The sequence below is a fragment of the Dipteris shenzhenensis genome, chromosome 12, assembly GCF_047967505.1.
Source record: "Dipteris shenzhenensis isolate YYH24624 ecotype China chromosome 12, Dip_SZ_1.0, whole genome shotgun sequence".
NCBI lineage: Eukaryota > Viridiplantae > Streptophyta > Polypodiopsida > Gleicheniales > Dipteridaceae > Dipteris > Dipteris shenzhenensis.
In genome coordinates, this window is record NC_141607.1 from 46,743,424 (window position 1) to 46,759,366 (window position 15,943).

The 15,943-nt window shown below is 46.3% G+C and overlaps 1 protein-coding gene across 5 annotated transcripts in view; it reads left to right on the forward strand.

Moving 5' to 3' along the window:
• The window catches only part of LOC147896308 (uncharacterized), a 111,990-nt gene that overhangs the window by 10,984 nt on the left and 85,063 nt on the right, over window positions 1-15,943 (forward strand). For 3 of the 5 annotated variants that reach the window (XM_087382927.1, XM_087382925.1, XM_087382924.1), the window contains exons 2-5: window positions 3,381-3,426; window positions 3,558-3,611; window positions 3,763-3,908; window positions 4,058-4,198. In XM_087382927.1, coding sequence (XP_087239053.1) covers window positions 3,381-3,426; window positions 3,558-3,611; window positions 3,763-3,908; window positions 4,058-4,198 — 387 coding nt within the window. The remainder of the gene's footprint in view (window positions 1-3,380; window positions 3,427-3,557; window positions 3,612-3,762; window positions 3,909-4,057; window positions 4,199-15,943) is intronic. The other 2 variants (XM_087382928.1, XM_087382926.1) reach the window with 1 other exon arrangement.

The window sequence follows — 15,943 nt, forward strand, 5'->3', positions numbered from 1 at the left end:
TAAGTGGATTGGAGCTCTAGATACCATTATAGGGGGTACTTGATGGGTGGATCACCCTTTAAAAATCTTGTTCTGATCCGACTTTCTGTTGGGGAGAACGGGGGGGGGTCTTTTTTCTCCATGGTTTAAGGGTTTTAAGGGTGTATTGGCACGGGGGGAGGGAGTCATCCCGTTAGGATACCCCGTTCCCCGTCCAAAGATGGCCCAGGCTAGTCCAGCCCAGTTTCTTGCCCCCAAACCTGTCCATAGGGTCCCAAAATTTTTGCTGTAGGGCTCTCTCCATCTGTCCGTACCATTGCGCCACCTCAGCCCTGATCTGCAGCAGTTTATTCCACCCTGCAGCATCCGTACAGCTTGCATGGCCTCTTCGTACCTCTGCTGATGTCACCCGCTTTCCCTTTGTTGTGAGGTGCTGCCCATTTGGCAGCCCCCTCTCTCTCTTTCCCTTTGTCCTATGGTTCACCCCTCATCCGTTGCACACCTCATTTGGGGGACTCACGTGGGGAGGTGACCAATTCTATTCCAACAATGACATCATCTGCCTTGTGGACGCTCTGTTTCTTGCTGGATTCCCTGCACAGTTCTGCCCTCTCCAATTGTGGACAGCCACGTGGCATTGCCATACCTCTGCTGTCCTCCATGGTGGCTTCCAACTGCCAAGTACTCCACTCTTTTGATGGGATATCTCAAGGTGTATGCCTCAGGCACACCTTGGGTTCTATGTGTGTGTGCTAGAGGCACAGCTAGGTGCCCATAAGCACTGTTAGATGTGTGTTTGGAGTGGATTGAGCTCGACTCATTTGGTAGGTATGATGGAGATAATCTAGGAGTGATTTATGGATCTAGATGCTCAACTATGAGCTCATCAATGATGTTGAATGGTTTCTATCTTTGCCTACTTAAGGCTCTTTCTATCATGAATAAAATTACGCTTCATTGTATCTCTTCTCTTCATGATGTTGATCCATCTTCACCCTCCATAGCTACTCTCAATTCGTTACATTTGGTATCAGAGCCTAGCGGGTTTGTGGATTTGGCTGTAGCTCTTTCCTTTCATGTTCTTTCTTGCGGCAAAGGATTGATCTACTCTTTCATATCATTCGTCAAGAGCGCCACAGTCAATCCTTGTTCAACGTGTACTCTTGCTCACGCCTTCATACAAAGCTGTCCAATCAGCTTACTTGCGGGAAGGATACTAGATGTAGCCTCAGGATTTTTCATGCGTCTGTACTCTGGAGTATGTCGACAGATTTTTGCAAGGTTGATTATGCTGAGTGACGTCTGCTATCTACAAGCATTTCTAGCTTATGACAGTTTTTCACCCTTTCGCGTCCTCTCTCGAATCAATGCAACCTCTCCCTTAGTTCCAAAGTGCTCGTGATGCGGACTATTTGGGCCTGCTTCAAACTTTTGTGCTGATATCGTACATTGATCTGTCCACATTCTATGCTGCTTCTGTGGTCCTAAGCGGCTTGTCATCTAGCTTTCAGCAACCAGCTGCTGCAGTTCGTTTTCGGCTCTTTCTGAGCAACCACATATGTTTCACATGCGACTACTTTTGTGAATCTGAGGTTTGGCATCCTTCCTTCATTCCACGAGACCTGATAACAAGGAAGTTCTGAAGTTGATTGCTTCATTTAATCGCAAAAGTGTGATCTTAAGAAGCAGACTCAAAGCTGCTCACTCATGCTGCATGATCGATTGGAAAACTCTATGGCACTTCTGTGTATTTTTGGAGTCTTCCCAAAAGTATAAAGCCTATCTATTCCAGCGATTGAAGGAGCTTGATTTGTTACTAGTTTAGTGATTGTGGGAATATCTTTCATGCCATTCTTGGCTCTCAATTTTGCGGAGTATGGCTAACTTGTTCAATGCTGCAGACTTGGCCCTTTTGCAATTCTTAAAGTCCTTTTGTGGACGTACCTGTGTGGGAAGACTTATCACCTCTCAAAAGATTGCTTCAAGATCAATCCTTGCAAATATTGTGGCAAAAACAATCACCATGAAAAGTTTTGTAAGGCCAAAAAGGAAGCAACTACAAAACCAAAAACTGTCAATTTACTTTCAGTTGATGTGTCTCCACAAGATGAGGCCTCCTATGAAGATTATGCTTTTTGAACCATCTCCATATATGCTCCAGATCTCTCTTTTATGTTGAGTCAAGGTACTCTGCCTGGATAGTCCTCCAAAATGAATGGAATAAACTATTGTGTTCTTTGTAAATACCTCTGGTCACCATATGATGTAGGCCATGTGTATGTGTTTTTTTGCTCCATGGTACCTCCTGCAGACATTGTGTGCATGTACATGCAGCGGAGATAACCATTGGAAGGTCTTATGTATCCCTTTGTTTACTTCACACCCTTGGGAAACCTTGCTAGCATGAGATCCTAGCCATAGATTTATCCTTGACCACCATGAGATGGCATGAGAAACTATGAGACTAAGATGTATCCTTGACATAGCCTAAGGCATTCCCTTGAGGGGGGGTTTGATGGGGATATCTCGAGGTGTATGCCTCAGGCACACCTTGGGTTCTATGTGTGTGTGCTAGAGGCACAGTTAGGTGCCCATAAGCACTGTTAGATGTGTGTTTGGAGTGGATTGAGCTCGACTCATTTGGTAGGTATGATGGAGATAATCTAGGAGTGATTTATGGATCTAGATGCTCAACTATGAGCTCATCAATGATATTGAATGGTTTGTATCTTTGCCTACTTCAGGCTCTTTCTATCATGTATAAAATTACGCTTCATTGTATCTCTTCTCTTCATGATGTTGATCCATCTTCACCCTCCATAGCTACTCTCAATTCGTTACATCTTTGTGCTGCCCACCCATGATTTGTTGTTTTGCCCTATGGTTCCCCGCACCCCCCAAATGCTCTCCTCTTTTGGGGGCTTACAGATGGGGAGGTGACCAGTCCTACTCCAACAGTTTGTGTGTCTCAATGTACATAACCAGTACCATCTTGAAGTGTTTGGCCAGCTCGTGCGGAGGCCGGATAATCTTTCCTAGTCTACAAACACTCTCTTGTCAAGGAGAAATAAGGGTGTCTGAATGTGACACAGACAAAGCTCTTGCCTTGTTGGTTTGAAGCATCACTCTTCAACATTTTAGTTCAAGTGCTATATATACGTCTGTGTCTGTGTATAAAAGGTTAGCTTATAAAGTTTTAAAATAAGCGCCTTATTGCACAACTGGTCCGTGCAGACAGTGCATTGTTCTTGTACATAAGGGTTCACATTTCAGCTATACTCTTAACATGTTTGTGTGTCATGGTGTGACCATGGCTTCTTTATACCAGCTTGGAAACAAGATGGTTCAGAGAGTTGTACTCCTCCATAACCTTCCTTGTAACTGGCTTGGTTGATATGCAGGGCTGCAAGAGATGGAAACTTGGAGGAGGTTAGATCTCTTTTGCAGGTTAGGGTTTATCGAAGCAATTGGCCAGTCTGTTTTAGCATTCCTTTGTCTTGTGAAGCGGCTTTTATATGATGAGACAGTCATGCTTTTGACGTCAAAGCTCTGCTAAGTTTAGTCATGATGCAGGGCAGGCTGGTGTAAGCCCAAATCTAAGGGACAGGAAGGCAAAAACTCCTTTGCATGAGGTTATCAGAAATTTTATTTCTTTTCCAGAAAATTGGGGGAATCCTATTTCAGATATTGATTTCCCATTTGAGTGTTCACATCTTAAGTGCCTGCTTGACTTTCAAATGTGTGCATATGTGGTGTATGCTAAATTGTGTTGCTTCTTGATAGGCATGTGCTCATGGCAACGAAGAATGTGTGAAGCTACTTTTGGAGAATGGGGCCTTTGTTTCAGCCCACAAAACGAATGGCTTTACTCCCCTTCACTATGCTGCTGCAGGGGGCCATGATTCTATCGTCAATATCTTGATCTTAGGGTGTGTTTCAGCCTCCATACAATGCTAAGTTCTTGTACTTTCTCAAAAGCAATCGAGTTACAGATTACTTGATCAAAATACAAGGCAATATTCAATTATCTTTATTATGCACATGGGTATTTTCCTTATGTTGGATTTGATTTTTACAGGGGAGTGGATATCAATGAAAGCGATTACAAAGGAGAACGACCACTAGACCTGGCTGCACGTAATGGTTTCATTGAAGTGATGAAGGCTCTTTTGTCAAATGGCATTGATAAATCTGGGAGGACAAACAATGGTAGAAACAGGTAAAACCTGAGCTTGAGCTGTAATGCAACAGAAAGCACTACCTCTCTAGTCCAGCTAATGAAGCATATCCTCTGTCCAAGCGTGCCTCCATCGCAGGTCTCATAGTGAAGCTGGGTCCGGAAAAGACGACCCCAAAATAAGTGTATGATGCAACTACCTCAACAAGTGACCCATCAAATGCGAACTGCACCTGGCGCATAACGGCTCGAGATGTATTGAAGAGCATAAGCTTGGTTTTACCGAGGTTGACCTTCAAATCATGAGACTCACAAAAGGACTGTAGTGTGTCATGGTGTCTCTAGAGCTCCTCTGTCGAGGAAGACAAGAGAGCCACGTCATCTGCGTAAAGCAATATCCGGATCAACGTGCCCGCAAGAGAGCAACCTACCCCCCTTGTGTCTGCATCACTGTCTCAACCTCGTCAATGTAGAGGCCAAACAAGGTAGGTGATAATGGGCACCCTTGTTTGACCCTGATAGTGGTCATGATCTCATCAGTCCACCTAGATCTTGCCCGGACTCTGCGTGAAACTCGCTCATAGAGTGCCATGACAGCCCAAATGATCTCCTGGTCGTAACCAAAATCCTGCAGGCGCTGTATGAGGTGGGCTCTCGGAACCGTGTCAAATGTCTTGCGAAAATCCACAAAGCAACAGTAAACTCTCTGCTTCCGTGCCCGCGCCTCCTCGATGATACATCTGAGCATGAGAATGTGGTCCATGGTCCCATGATCACGTCTGAATTTGGCCTGTCCCGTTGCTCTAAGTTCTTGACACTTTGCAAATCTGCTGACCTCAGAATCTAGCACTGATGCATAAGTCTTGGACATGACATATCCAATCATAATGGTCCTGTAGTTCTCCGGGCTCAAGGGATACCCTGCCTTGTGAATGGGTGAGATAGTGTTGATGGTCCAGGTGCATGGAAACCTCAAACAAACAGCTTCATTAAATAGCTTTGCTAAGACTGGGGCTAGGAGGTTAATCCCATATGCAATGAACTCAAAGCATAGTCCCTCATGATCCTTCGCTCGACCATTATGAAGTTTCATTACGGCATCCTTTAGCCCCCTCCTAGTGAAGAGGGTGCAGGAAGTGGGGTGTTTCATATGTGAGAGGTTAGGGATTGGCTGATTTGGGATATCATAGAGTGTGTGTACACAGTGTGTACACAGTCAAACCACACCTGAGTGTCAGTGAGTGGTGAGGGGGACCGACTCTCTAGAAATCTCGGCCAAAAGTCCTTAGAGTTGTTACTGAACAGGATGTTCAGTAGCTCCTCCTCATTCTGGCGAAAAAAGTCTAGTTTCTTTCTGCGTACCAGTCGATGGTACTCGCGTAGTGTCTCTGGTTCACTCAGAAGACTGTTTTTGGTTTCGAATCTGAGCTGATGGCGTAAAGCCTTACACTCATCATCGTACCAGCTATTACAGTGTACGGTCCCACGGGGTGGGGGGTGGGTGGTGTGGGAAAAAGCGTGGAGAGTAGCCTCGTCTAGTGAGCGGGTGACTAGGACAGCACGGTCCTCTAAAAGGGGTATAAAGTCAATGTAGGCGAGAAGTAAGTATAGACGGCTAGAGTAAGTAGGTGAGTGATCGCGATCAAAGCGTATATCATGATAGGTGGAGTAAGAGCTAAGGGGGGTGGAGAGTGCTGCGTGACGGGGAGTAGCAATGCTAAAGAAAAGATAGGTGTGATCAGCCCCTGGAGGGAGAGATGCTACAGTAAAGTCAGTGATGCGAGATGTGAAGGCAGGGGATCCCATGATGTAGTCCACAACACTGCAGCCTCCCCCATGTGGGAAGCACGTGAAACAACCTGATGCAGGCCATCTGTCAAGACCATTATAAATAATGAGATCATGTATCCTGCCGAGGTCTAATAGTGTCACAGTAGTTGCCTTAGGCGGCATAGTGAAGTAGTTGTACGGTTATACATGCATGTAACTATTGCATGGACGACTCGGGATATCTATAGTTACATACCTATCAAAATGATATCAGACTTGCAGTATTGCTATACTTTGTCCAATTTCATATTGATGTAATACCTAGATATGATAGTAATGAATGAAAGAAGACACTTTTTGCATTATATACTGTGTTTCTTCGATGTAATGGATTGACGTTACATTTCGACTTTCATTCGATGTGTTTTCGATTCTACGCATAGCTATATGTGGAGTAGAGTTTGTTTGAGTTCAGATGTATAAGTGCTTGGGGTAAAACTACCTTAAACAAGGATAAATCGAAAAAACAGTCTTCAAAGAAGAAGCACCGAGATAGTGATGAGGAGTCTGATGAAGACAGCCCTATAAAAGGGCCCCTTGGCTGCCCTGTTTTCTCATTCAGTTTGCTCCTGCCTTCAGTCCCCCTACAGCTCCACTTCAGCCTCCTGTGCAGCCCCTGAGATCCTCAGATCTGGCCCTGCTCTAGCCTCAGTCCCTTGGCCATCAGTTCAGCCTGATCTGAAGGTGACCACGCAGCACAACAGTCGGAGGTTTGGACCAGCAAACGGAGCGAGGTTTGGACACTGTTTCCTCATCTTTCTCAGCTCTCTTTTACAGTTTACACAGCTCACTCTCAGCTCTATATTTCAGTCATCTCTCAGTTCTCTCATAGGATCTATCACTTCTAGTTTTCACTTTCTCACTCACGCAGTAACCCTGCATTCCGGTAGACAGCACAAGCCTCTTCCTTGCCTTGCAGAAGCGTCCTACATCGTCAGTGTGGACAGCATCAAGGTCTCGGTATTGGTCGACGTTGCCTCTCAGGTCTTTGGGTCTGCTATATGTGTGCACACTGAGCCCTTCAGAAGCGTGATCCGTGCTCTCTTGAAGAGTGTTCTTTGTATTTCTCAGTTCTCCAAGTATAAAGCAAATTCTCCCCTGATTGGGGGAGGGGGACCTCAGTGGGTACAGGGACCCAATTGGTTGTTGACTCTACTCTCTCTCTACCCTCATCTCCTTTCTCTCTCTATGGTAAACAACGCTCATTTCTCGCTAAAGGTTTAAAGAAGGTCTTGCTGTGAATTACACGATCAGATAACCATTGCATGTTACATTGGTATCAGAGCTTCGGTCTGTATCCAGCTTGACTACCGCGAGTGTATGGTTGTGTTGAGATCCGAAAAGGACACACAATCAAGTGCCATGGAAGGGTTAGGAAAATATTTCAACCGCGAAAACTTTAAAGACTACCAACAAGATACACTTCCGCCAAATGCTCAAGAAGTGATGGCGAACCTTCTAGAGCATAATCGGATCCTGCTGCAGCAACTCGAAGAACATTCATCCTAGCTGGGACCAGACAAAACAATGTCTGGAGGAAAAAGAAGCAGAAAAGCCGCTGGAAGAAAGAGGAACCACCGATTTTGAAAAACTGCTCTTGATGATGCATGAGGAACGCAAAAATGAGGAGGCACTGCGACGTGCAGAGCTCGCCCAGGCAGAGAGGCAACAAAAGCTAGATCGAGAGGCGATGCTTCTCCAACACAAACAAATGTTAGCTGCTATGCAAGCAAGTTTGAGCGCAGCAGCCGTCTCCGCCACAGCTTCACCATCGACAAAGGTAACACTACTTACTCGGTCCACTCCAAATTTTGTTCAGTATGATGGTAAGTGTGTCCATTCAGCAATTTTACAATTTATTCATCAGTTTGTGGCTCATTTTTCGTTAGCACGGATTCAAGATGAGCAAGATAAAGTCCACCTTGCAGCCCCTCATCTTACAGGTGAGGCGGTGACTTGGTGGCAGCATTGGGCTAGTAAGCATACTAACCCAAACACGTTTAAGACGAATTTCATTTGGGCAATGTTTGTGGCCGAGCTCAAAGCCCGTTTTCTCCCATCCCAATATCTACTTAACGTGGAGGATGAGTTCGCTTGTCTCTCCTAGAATGGTTTGCCTGTGTTGACATACAGTAACAAGGTCATCACATTGGCACAACAGTTGGGTGTGACGGAGAGCGCCAAGATGAAGCAATTCATTCGAGGATTGGACACGAACATACGTTTTAGTACTCGGAACTTCGACCCGTTGGATTACGAGCGGGTGCTGACTCCCGCACAGAATTAGGAGATGATGTTGAATGGGGGAAAGCCCAAGCAGGTCCAAAAAGATTCCAAAGCCCCACAGCAGTCAAACAACACAGCGGGTAACGATCAGAAGAAGGACAACTAGTTCCAAAAGAAAGACGGCCAGGCTTCTGGTCAAAAGAAGTCGTCCAAGCCAAAGATGACTCCGGATGAGAAGGCTAAAGCGGGCATTACGGGTGGCTATCTATAGCCCGACGAGCAGAAGCGGTACCACCAAGAACATCACTGCTTTCATTGCCATCGGGCATGGCAAGAAGGATTGTCTGAAGTGGCTTGCCGAAAAGGCTGCGAAAGCACTTACTTCGTCCGTCGCCAATGTATTGGCTCTTCCAGTCCCGCCATCCTCAGCTACGAATGCTGTCTTCCCTGCTTTGAACGCCGTTCCCATAGTGGTCTTTCAAGGTAAGAAGGAGGGCGACTTCTCAGATCAAAAGAAGGCGCTCATTTGAGCGTACGGCACAGCTAACGGGCATCAGTTTATTGTTCTGTTCGATATGGGGAGTTCAGAAGATACCATCTCCCCTCAGCTTGCCAAGACAGTGGGGTGCAACTTGGTGCCTCACGAGCTTGTAGTGGACGGGTTCACGCTCGGCTTGCGCACACACATCACGCATCAGGCCATGCAGTTTACTTTTTTAGTTCAGAAGGCCATGTTTACACGGGATTTTATATTGACTCCTTTGATGGGGTGCGACATGATCCTCGGGATTCAGTGGTTCTGTGAGCATGTTCCGACACTTGATTGGCGGCAAGACACCTTCATGATTGTGGAAGGTTTACCTGAGCCCGCTGTGATACGCGGTGATCGGAGCATACCATAGATTCCATTAATCTCTCATATTCAAGCAGGTCGCGCCACCCGTAAGGGTGCCATGTGTGCACTTGTCTATGTCTAGTGCCAGATCACTGTAGTTCAAGCCGCTCCTCCGATGGGGCAAGCAATGATGGATCTACTCCAAGAGTTCAAAGACATCATGCTTTGGGACCATCGCATCGACCTACTTCCGGACTCGACACCTCCAAGTAAGTTCCCTTATCGACTTTCAAAGTCTATGGAGGGGGAGTTAGAGCAGCAATTGTCTCAGTTAGTGCGCGCTGGGTTTATTAGACCTTCTTCTTCGCCTTTTGCTGCACCCATTCTATTTGTGGCAAAGAAGGATAAGTCCGCACGACTATGCGTTGTCTACAGAGCACTCGACAAGCTTACGGTAAGCAACAAGTTTCCTATGCCCCGCATCGAGTACATCTTGGAAAGACTCAATGGTGCAAGATTTTTTTCAAAGATTGATCTCAAGAGTGGCTACCATCAAGTCCGGATTTTTAAAGCTGACATCCCAAAGACAGCTTTCCGAAGTGAGCGAGCTCATTACGAGTTCGTCGTCATGCCCTTTGGTCTGAAGAATGCACCACCAACATTCAACAAGATGATGTCGCGGGTATTCGCAGAGTATATTGGGAAGTGCCTGTTCATCTTTCTCGATGATATCCTTATCATTTCCGCGACAGTCAAGCAGCATATTAAGGATGTGCGATGTGCCCTACAGTTATTACGTGATAACCAGCTATATCTCAACGCAAAGAAAAGTGAATTCGGATTGCTGGAAATTCAGTATTTGGGCTACATCATTAGTGCCCAAGGGATTTGATTGGACCTTGAGAAGATCCAAGCTATCACAAGTTGGGCTGTCTCCACGACGGCCCAGGAGATCCGACCTTTGTGGGTTTGTGTCAAGCATATAGCTTGCACATGGAGGGTTTCTCAACATACGCAGCCCCTCTTACAGATTTACTCAAGGGGGTAAGACACGCAGACAAAAAGTTCAAGTCATAGGCAAAGCTTTGCAGGCCTTCCACGACTTGCAACGGTTGGCCACGACAGCACCAGTTATGAAGATCGCCTCTTGGGATGATCCATTTCTGGTAATCACAGATGCTAGCAATGTCGCCATAGGGACAGTTTTACAGCAAGAAGATAGGCCCATGGCATACTACAGCAGAAAGCTTAACGATGCCGAAAAGAACTATTGAGTGTATGATAGAGAGCTCCTCGGTGTCATCCAGGCATTAAAACATTGGAAGCCTTTCCTATACGGACGGACCTTCACGGTGAAGATAGATCACCAAGCCCTTAAGTGGCTTCAGACAATGCCTAGTACGCAATGAAGTGATCGACAGCAGCGGTGGAGTCAGATATTCCAGCAGTTTGGGGGAATGATCGAGTACGTTCTTGGCAAAAACAACCCCGTTGCAGATGCTTTTAGTCGGAAAGGTTCCATCCAGACCATTTAGCAGGCCACTGTGCTCGAAATCAAAGGAAATGATCTTGATAGCATGAAGGCACAGTACGGAGTGAGCAGAGTTTGGCACTCAGTTCTAGTTAGCCACGACGCCAGTCTTGATCAAGAGTATGAAGGATATATCTAGATTCGAGTCATTTCTCACCACCTTTGCTCCGAAGGGGGGTTTGTTAGGTTATTTTGTAGCTAAGGTGTGGGAACACTAGGCCTAGAGTGTATGGGTGTGCATGTGTCCCTTGTGTGTGGGATTATCCTTTGAGTGTGAAGGGGTAGATTTGATATCATTTTTATGTGACCTCATCCATGAGGTGTTTGAGTGGTTGAAGATAAGGCAACTCTTGCCTATCAAAGGAGGTACCATGTACTTGCTTAATTATCAATCTAAATCCTCATTTGCCTCTGTCGTGACTTGCAAGCTTGTACTCCATGTCTCTCTTATTCATTATTGTTCTCTGCTAGCTATGGAGATCTTCTATCCTCCATAGTCAGCTTTTGATTCCAACATATAGCAGATGTCGAAGCATTGTTCCCCAAGATGGGTGTCTACTTGTGATGTAGCTTGGAGAATGGGCAAGGGGGATGCACCGATCAGGCCATTAGTATTGAGATTCTGGATAGCTACTGATAGGTCCACCCTTATAAGTATGAGCGCAATACTGAAGGATACTAGGACATTTTTGGATGATGATCTCACGCTCTTGCAGCAAGAGCATCAGAGAGTACGTGTGATGGCAAGAAGACAAGCAAGAAAGAAAGAAACAAAGTTTATTAAAGTCTTCGGAAGACCGATGGGTCTATGAGACTATGAAAAACCTGGTACAAACGAGGTGTGGTGGAGCTACTAAACGAGCATCCACACCAATGCAAAATGCAAAAAATGCGGAATGGTAGTACTAAGTACTAAGTACAACAGTCATGTCGGTGATCGACTATATATCAATCCCATCATCATCATCATTAGGACATCAGGGTGGATGAGGCAATGGAGGCATGAAATCGGTGATAGAGTGCTGTCGGCCACTCACGTGTGCGGCCCTGGCACGTCTCTTGGTCATAGCTTTGTGCCTAATAAGGGCTACAGTAACCCCTGTCGGTCAGGCTCCATGCGGGCTCTGTGTCAACCCTCTATTTGAGCTGTCGGGTCACTGGCTCTGGGTCACGGTCATGTCGAGGCCTCATCTAGTGGGGGTCCATGTGATTTGGCTGAAAAAACTCTGTGATAGAGCTCTGAGAGGGATCAGCCAAGGAAAAAGTATGCTCCTGTCTCCGTGTATCCTCTCACGGTGTCTGAGTACCTCATTAATGAAGCCTGCCAAACATCTCTAGTCTGGGTAGGAGAGGAATCGGGCCAAAACTCCATAGCTATCTCTGAAGAGGCAGTAGAAACACCCTCGGATCTCATAGTAAATAGGACACCTGAAGATGAGGTGCTCCTCTGTCTCGACCTCCTGCATGTCACATAATGTGCATATGCGCCTCTCCTTGGGTAGGCGCTCTGCTCTGCCGCTCTCGATACGAAGTCTATGTGAAGGGACCCGGAACTTCCCAATAGAGATCCTCAGTGAGTGGGGTGAGTAGATCTGTGTGTATCCTGGGGGGTCAATGAAACCCTCCTCTGTGATATGTAAGGAGTGATCTCTATAGAAGCTAAGCTTCACTAGGAGTTCGCTCCTAACCAGGTTCGAAATATGTGTAGCTGTAAGAGATCCTCACGGATAACTTGGTTGACCTCGTGTGATAGGAGGGGAGAAAACGAGCGTCCATGCTGTATTGGAAGGGAGGGAGTCTATCCATGTGGAGCCCCAGTCGCTCAAACCATCTCTGTGTGCGTGCATACCAGCATCTCTGGTCCCCTCTTGCTAAAAGTGCCATAGAAGAGGACAATGCTAGCCATGGTAGCCTGCTGCGCCTAGAGGTGTAATCCCCGTACTCCCTGACTCCGTACAAATACGCGATGACTTGAAATGCAACATCTAGTTGTAATGGGGATGACCCAAACTCAGCCTAAATGATCTGGTAAGGAACGGATGGCTTACCGCGAATCGTCCGTGATAACATGAGAACCTGTAGCCAGTCCACACGAGCCCACTCTGTATCCGATAAGTCTAGCTCCCAACAGGGGTTGCCATACATCCCTGTTGGGTGAACCAAGGAGTCAAAAAGCAGCCCCTTGGTCCGTGGATCCTGAAAGTGCGAGTGGAAGCATTGCCTCTCTAGTTTGGCCAATGAAGCATATCCTCTGCCCAAGCGTGCTTGCATTGCGGGTCTCATAGTGAAGATGGGTCCGGAGAAGACAACCCCAATATAAGTGTATGATGAAACTATCTCAACAGGGGACCCATCAAATGCGAACTGCTCTTGGCGCATAATGGCTCGAGATGTATTGAAGAGCATAACCTTGATTTTACCCAGGTTGACCTTCAAATCACGAGACTCACAAAATAACTGTAGTGCGTCAAGGTGTCTCTGCCACGTCATCTACGTAAAGCAATATCCGGATCAGCGTGCTTGCAAGAGAGCAACCTACCCCCCATGCCTCTGCATCACTGTCTCAAGCTCGTCAATGTAGAGGCCAAACAAGGTAGGTGATAATGGGCACCCTTGTTTGACCCCGATAGTGCTCATGATCTCGTCAGTCCACCCAGATCCTGCTCGGACTCTGCCTGAAACTCGCTCATAGAGTCCCATGACAGCCCAAATGATCTCCTGGTCGTAATCCAAATCCTGTAGGCGTTGTATGAGGCGGGCTCTCAGAACTGTGTCAAATGCCTTGTGGAAACCCACAAAGCAACAGTTAACCCTCTGCTTTTGTGCCCTCGTCTCCTTGATGATACACCTGAGCATGAGAATGTGGTCCATGGTTCCATGATCACGCCGGCATCCAGCCTGTCTTGTTGCTCTAAGTCCTTGACACTTTGCAAATTTGCTGACGTCGGAATTAAGCAATGATGCATAAATCTTGGACATGACAAGTCCAATCATAATGGTCCTGTAATTCTTTGGGCTCATGGGATCCCTTGGCTTGTGGATGGGTGAAATAGTGTTAATGGTTCAGGTGCGTGGAAACCCCAAACAAACAGCTTCATTAAAGAGCTTTGCTAAGATCGGGGCTAGGAGGTTAATCCCATATGCAATGAACTGTAGGCCATCTCATGGGCTATCCATAGATGCCACTTATACCTTGCTATGAGCCTTGTAGGCCTAGTTATAGTCAGTTAGGTCTATTGGTACAGTTAGTTTATGTACCATGTAGGTGAGTTAGGACACTTAGTCGAGTTAGGGCAGTTAGCCCTAGGGTTTTGTTATGTTGGCTCTCCCTTGAGCCTCCACACTTCAGGTTTTGCAGCAATCTATTACAGCATCTCGTTTGTGCTTCCATTACTTCCAACACCCAAGAGTGGTATCAGAGCAGGTCAGGGATCCACCCTCTAGCCATTTTCAGCAACCCGGAGCCCTTCTGGAACCATTGGGAGCTGTTTTGCAGCTTGTTTCTTGCTGGTTTGCTGGTTTTCCATACACCTGTCACCATCTGTGGCCTCTCCAAGCATTTCCGTCGGGGGAAACTTGCATTTTGGAGTGCCTGCTACGAAGGAAGATCTATTTCGGAGCGTTGCGGACCTGCAGCACCAGCCCTGAGCTCTTCTGTATTTGCACGGCGTCACACGTGTGGAGTTAAGACAGTTGTACGGATTCCGTACAACTGTAAGGCCCTGTACGGATGCATTTAAGGCTGTCGCAGATCTGTACGGCTGCATTTACTCCTTCCAAGCTCGCACGTGTGGTCCGTACAAACAGTATGGACTGTTGTACGCAAGCATTTACTGCTGTACAGCGCTGTACGGACCTGCTGGTGGTGCATTTACTCCTGTACGGTACAATGCGGGAATTTTGACAGGCATTTATTGCTGTACAAAATTTCTGACAGTCATTAATTGTAATACGGAACTGTGTCAGCTGCATTTGCTACAGTACAAACTGCGGCAGCAGCATTAGCTGCTGTACGGACTTTGTCAGAAGTCATTTATTGGAGTATGGATTTCTGACAGGTGCATTTATTGCTGTACGGCCTGTGTACGTCCCTGCACGGAATCTGCAGCAGACTCTGAAGTCAGTTCAGTTAACCTTGAACTGTGTGTCAGTTTTTTGAAGCTGTATTTCTGCATTTTTCATCATTTTGGAGCAGTTTGGTGCAGCCTTGTGAAGTGTGCCAGCTTTTGGAGCAGTTTGGAGCTCGCTATAGCATTTGGGGACAACTCTTTTTGCCTACCTTGGTGTTTGGGCTTTGTTTGGGACTGGTTATTTCACGTTTGCAGTGAAAACCTTGAGGCTTGTGCAATCATTAGTCTTTGCAGTTGAGAGTTGAGTTTCAATTTTGCCTTTCTCCGTTGTGGTACTACTTCATTTGCATAAATGGCCAGCCACAAGGATGATCTTTTTGGGATGATTGGGGCCGATGACAGGCTTGATGGCACCAATTATCCCATGTGGTCATACATGATGGGACATGTTTGGGTTGCCAAGAATCTATGGCATATTGTTTCAGGGTCTGAGGCTAGGCCTACTCGCACTGTGACTTCTGGTGCTACACCTACAGCCTCTGCTTCTTCATGTGATGGGGTCTTCAGGTGACGATTCTAATGCTACAGCTAGGACTCCTGCACATGTCCCTTGATTGCTCTTTCAGTGGAACGGGTTATTATCCCTGCTAAGCAAGCATGGGATCAGCTTGCATCTTTGTATCAGGTGCGGAATGAGGCGAGGGTTGCCTATCTCCGCAGGCAGTTGAAAGATTTAAAGCTTGATGAGGGTGGTAACATGGATGCCTATCTCACTAATGTGAAGGATTTGAAAGAGTAGTTGGCCAACATTGATGAGATTATGCCTGATTCTCAGCTGGTTTCTAATACCCTTGATGGGTTGCCTGATTCATATCAAGGCTTTGCTACTACATTGAGGTTGGTTGCAGGGGGTGATGCCAATCATTTCTCATTTGACCAGCTTGTTGCTCTTCTTCTTCAGGAGGAGCAAAGTCATGATCAAGCATTTGCTGCCCATCACAAACAAAAAGGTAAAGGCAAGGTTTCAGTTGGAAAGCCCTCTCATTCCCATGCTGATCATTCACATGGTGCCTCTTTTTCAGGGGATAACAAAAAGAAGAAGAGATGTAATTATTGTAGGAAACCTGGGCATGATATTTCTGAATGCAGGAAGTGCATAACATCTGAAAAGAAAATGAAAGAGTTTGATCTTGCAGTATTTGATTCTTCTAGTGCAGAAGATCGACATGAGTCCGCTAATTTCGCGCAAGACCACCATTGGGCTTTCTTGGTTACATGTCAGTATAATCCTGATG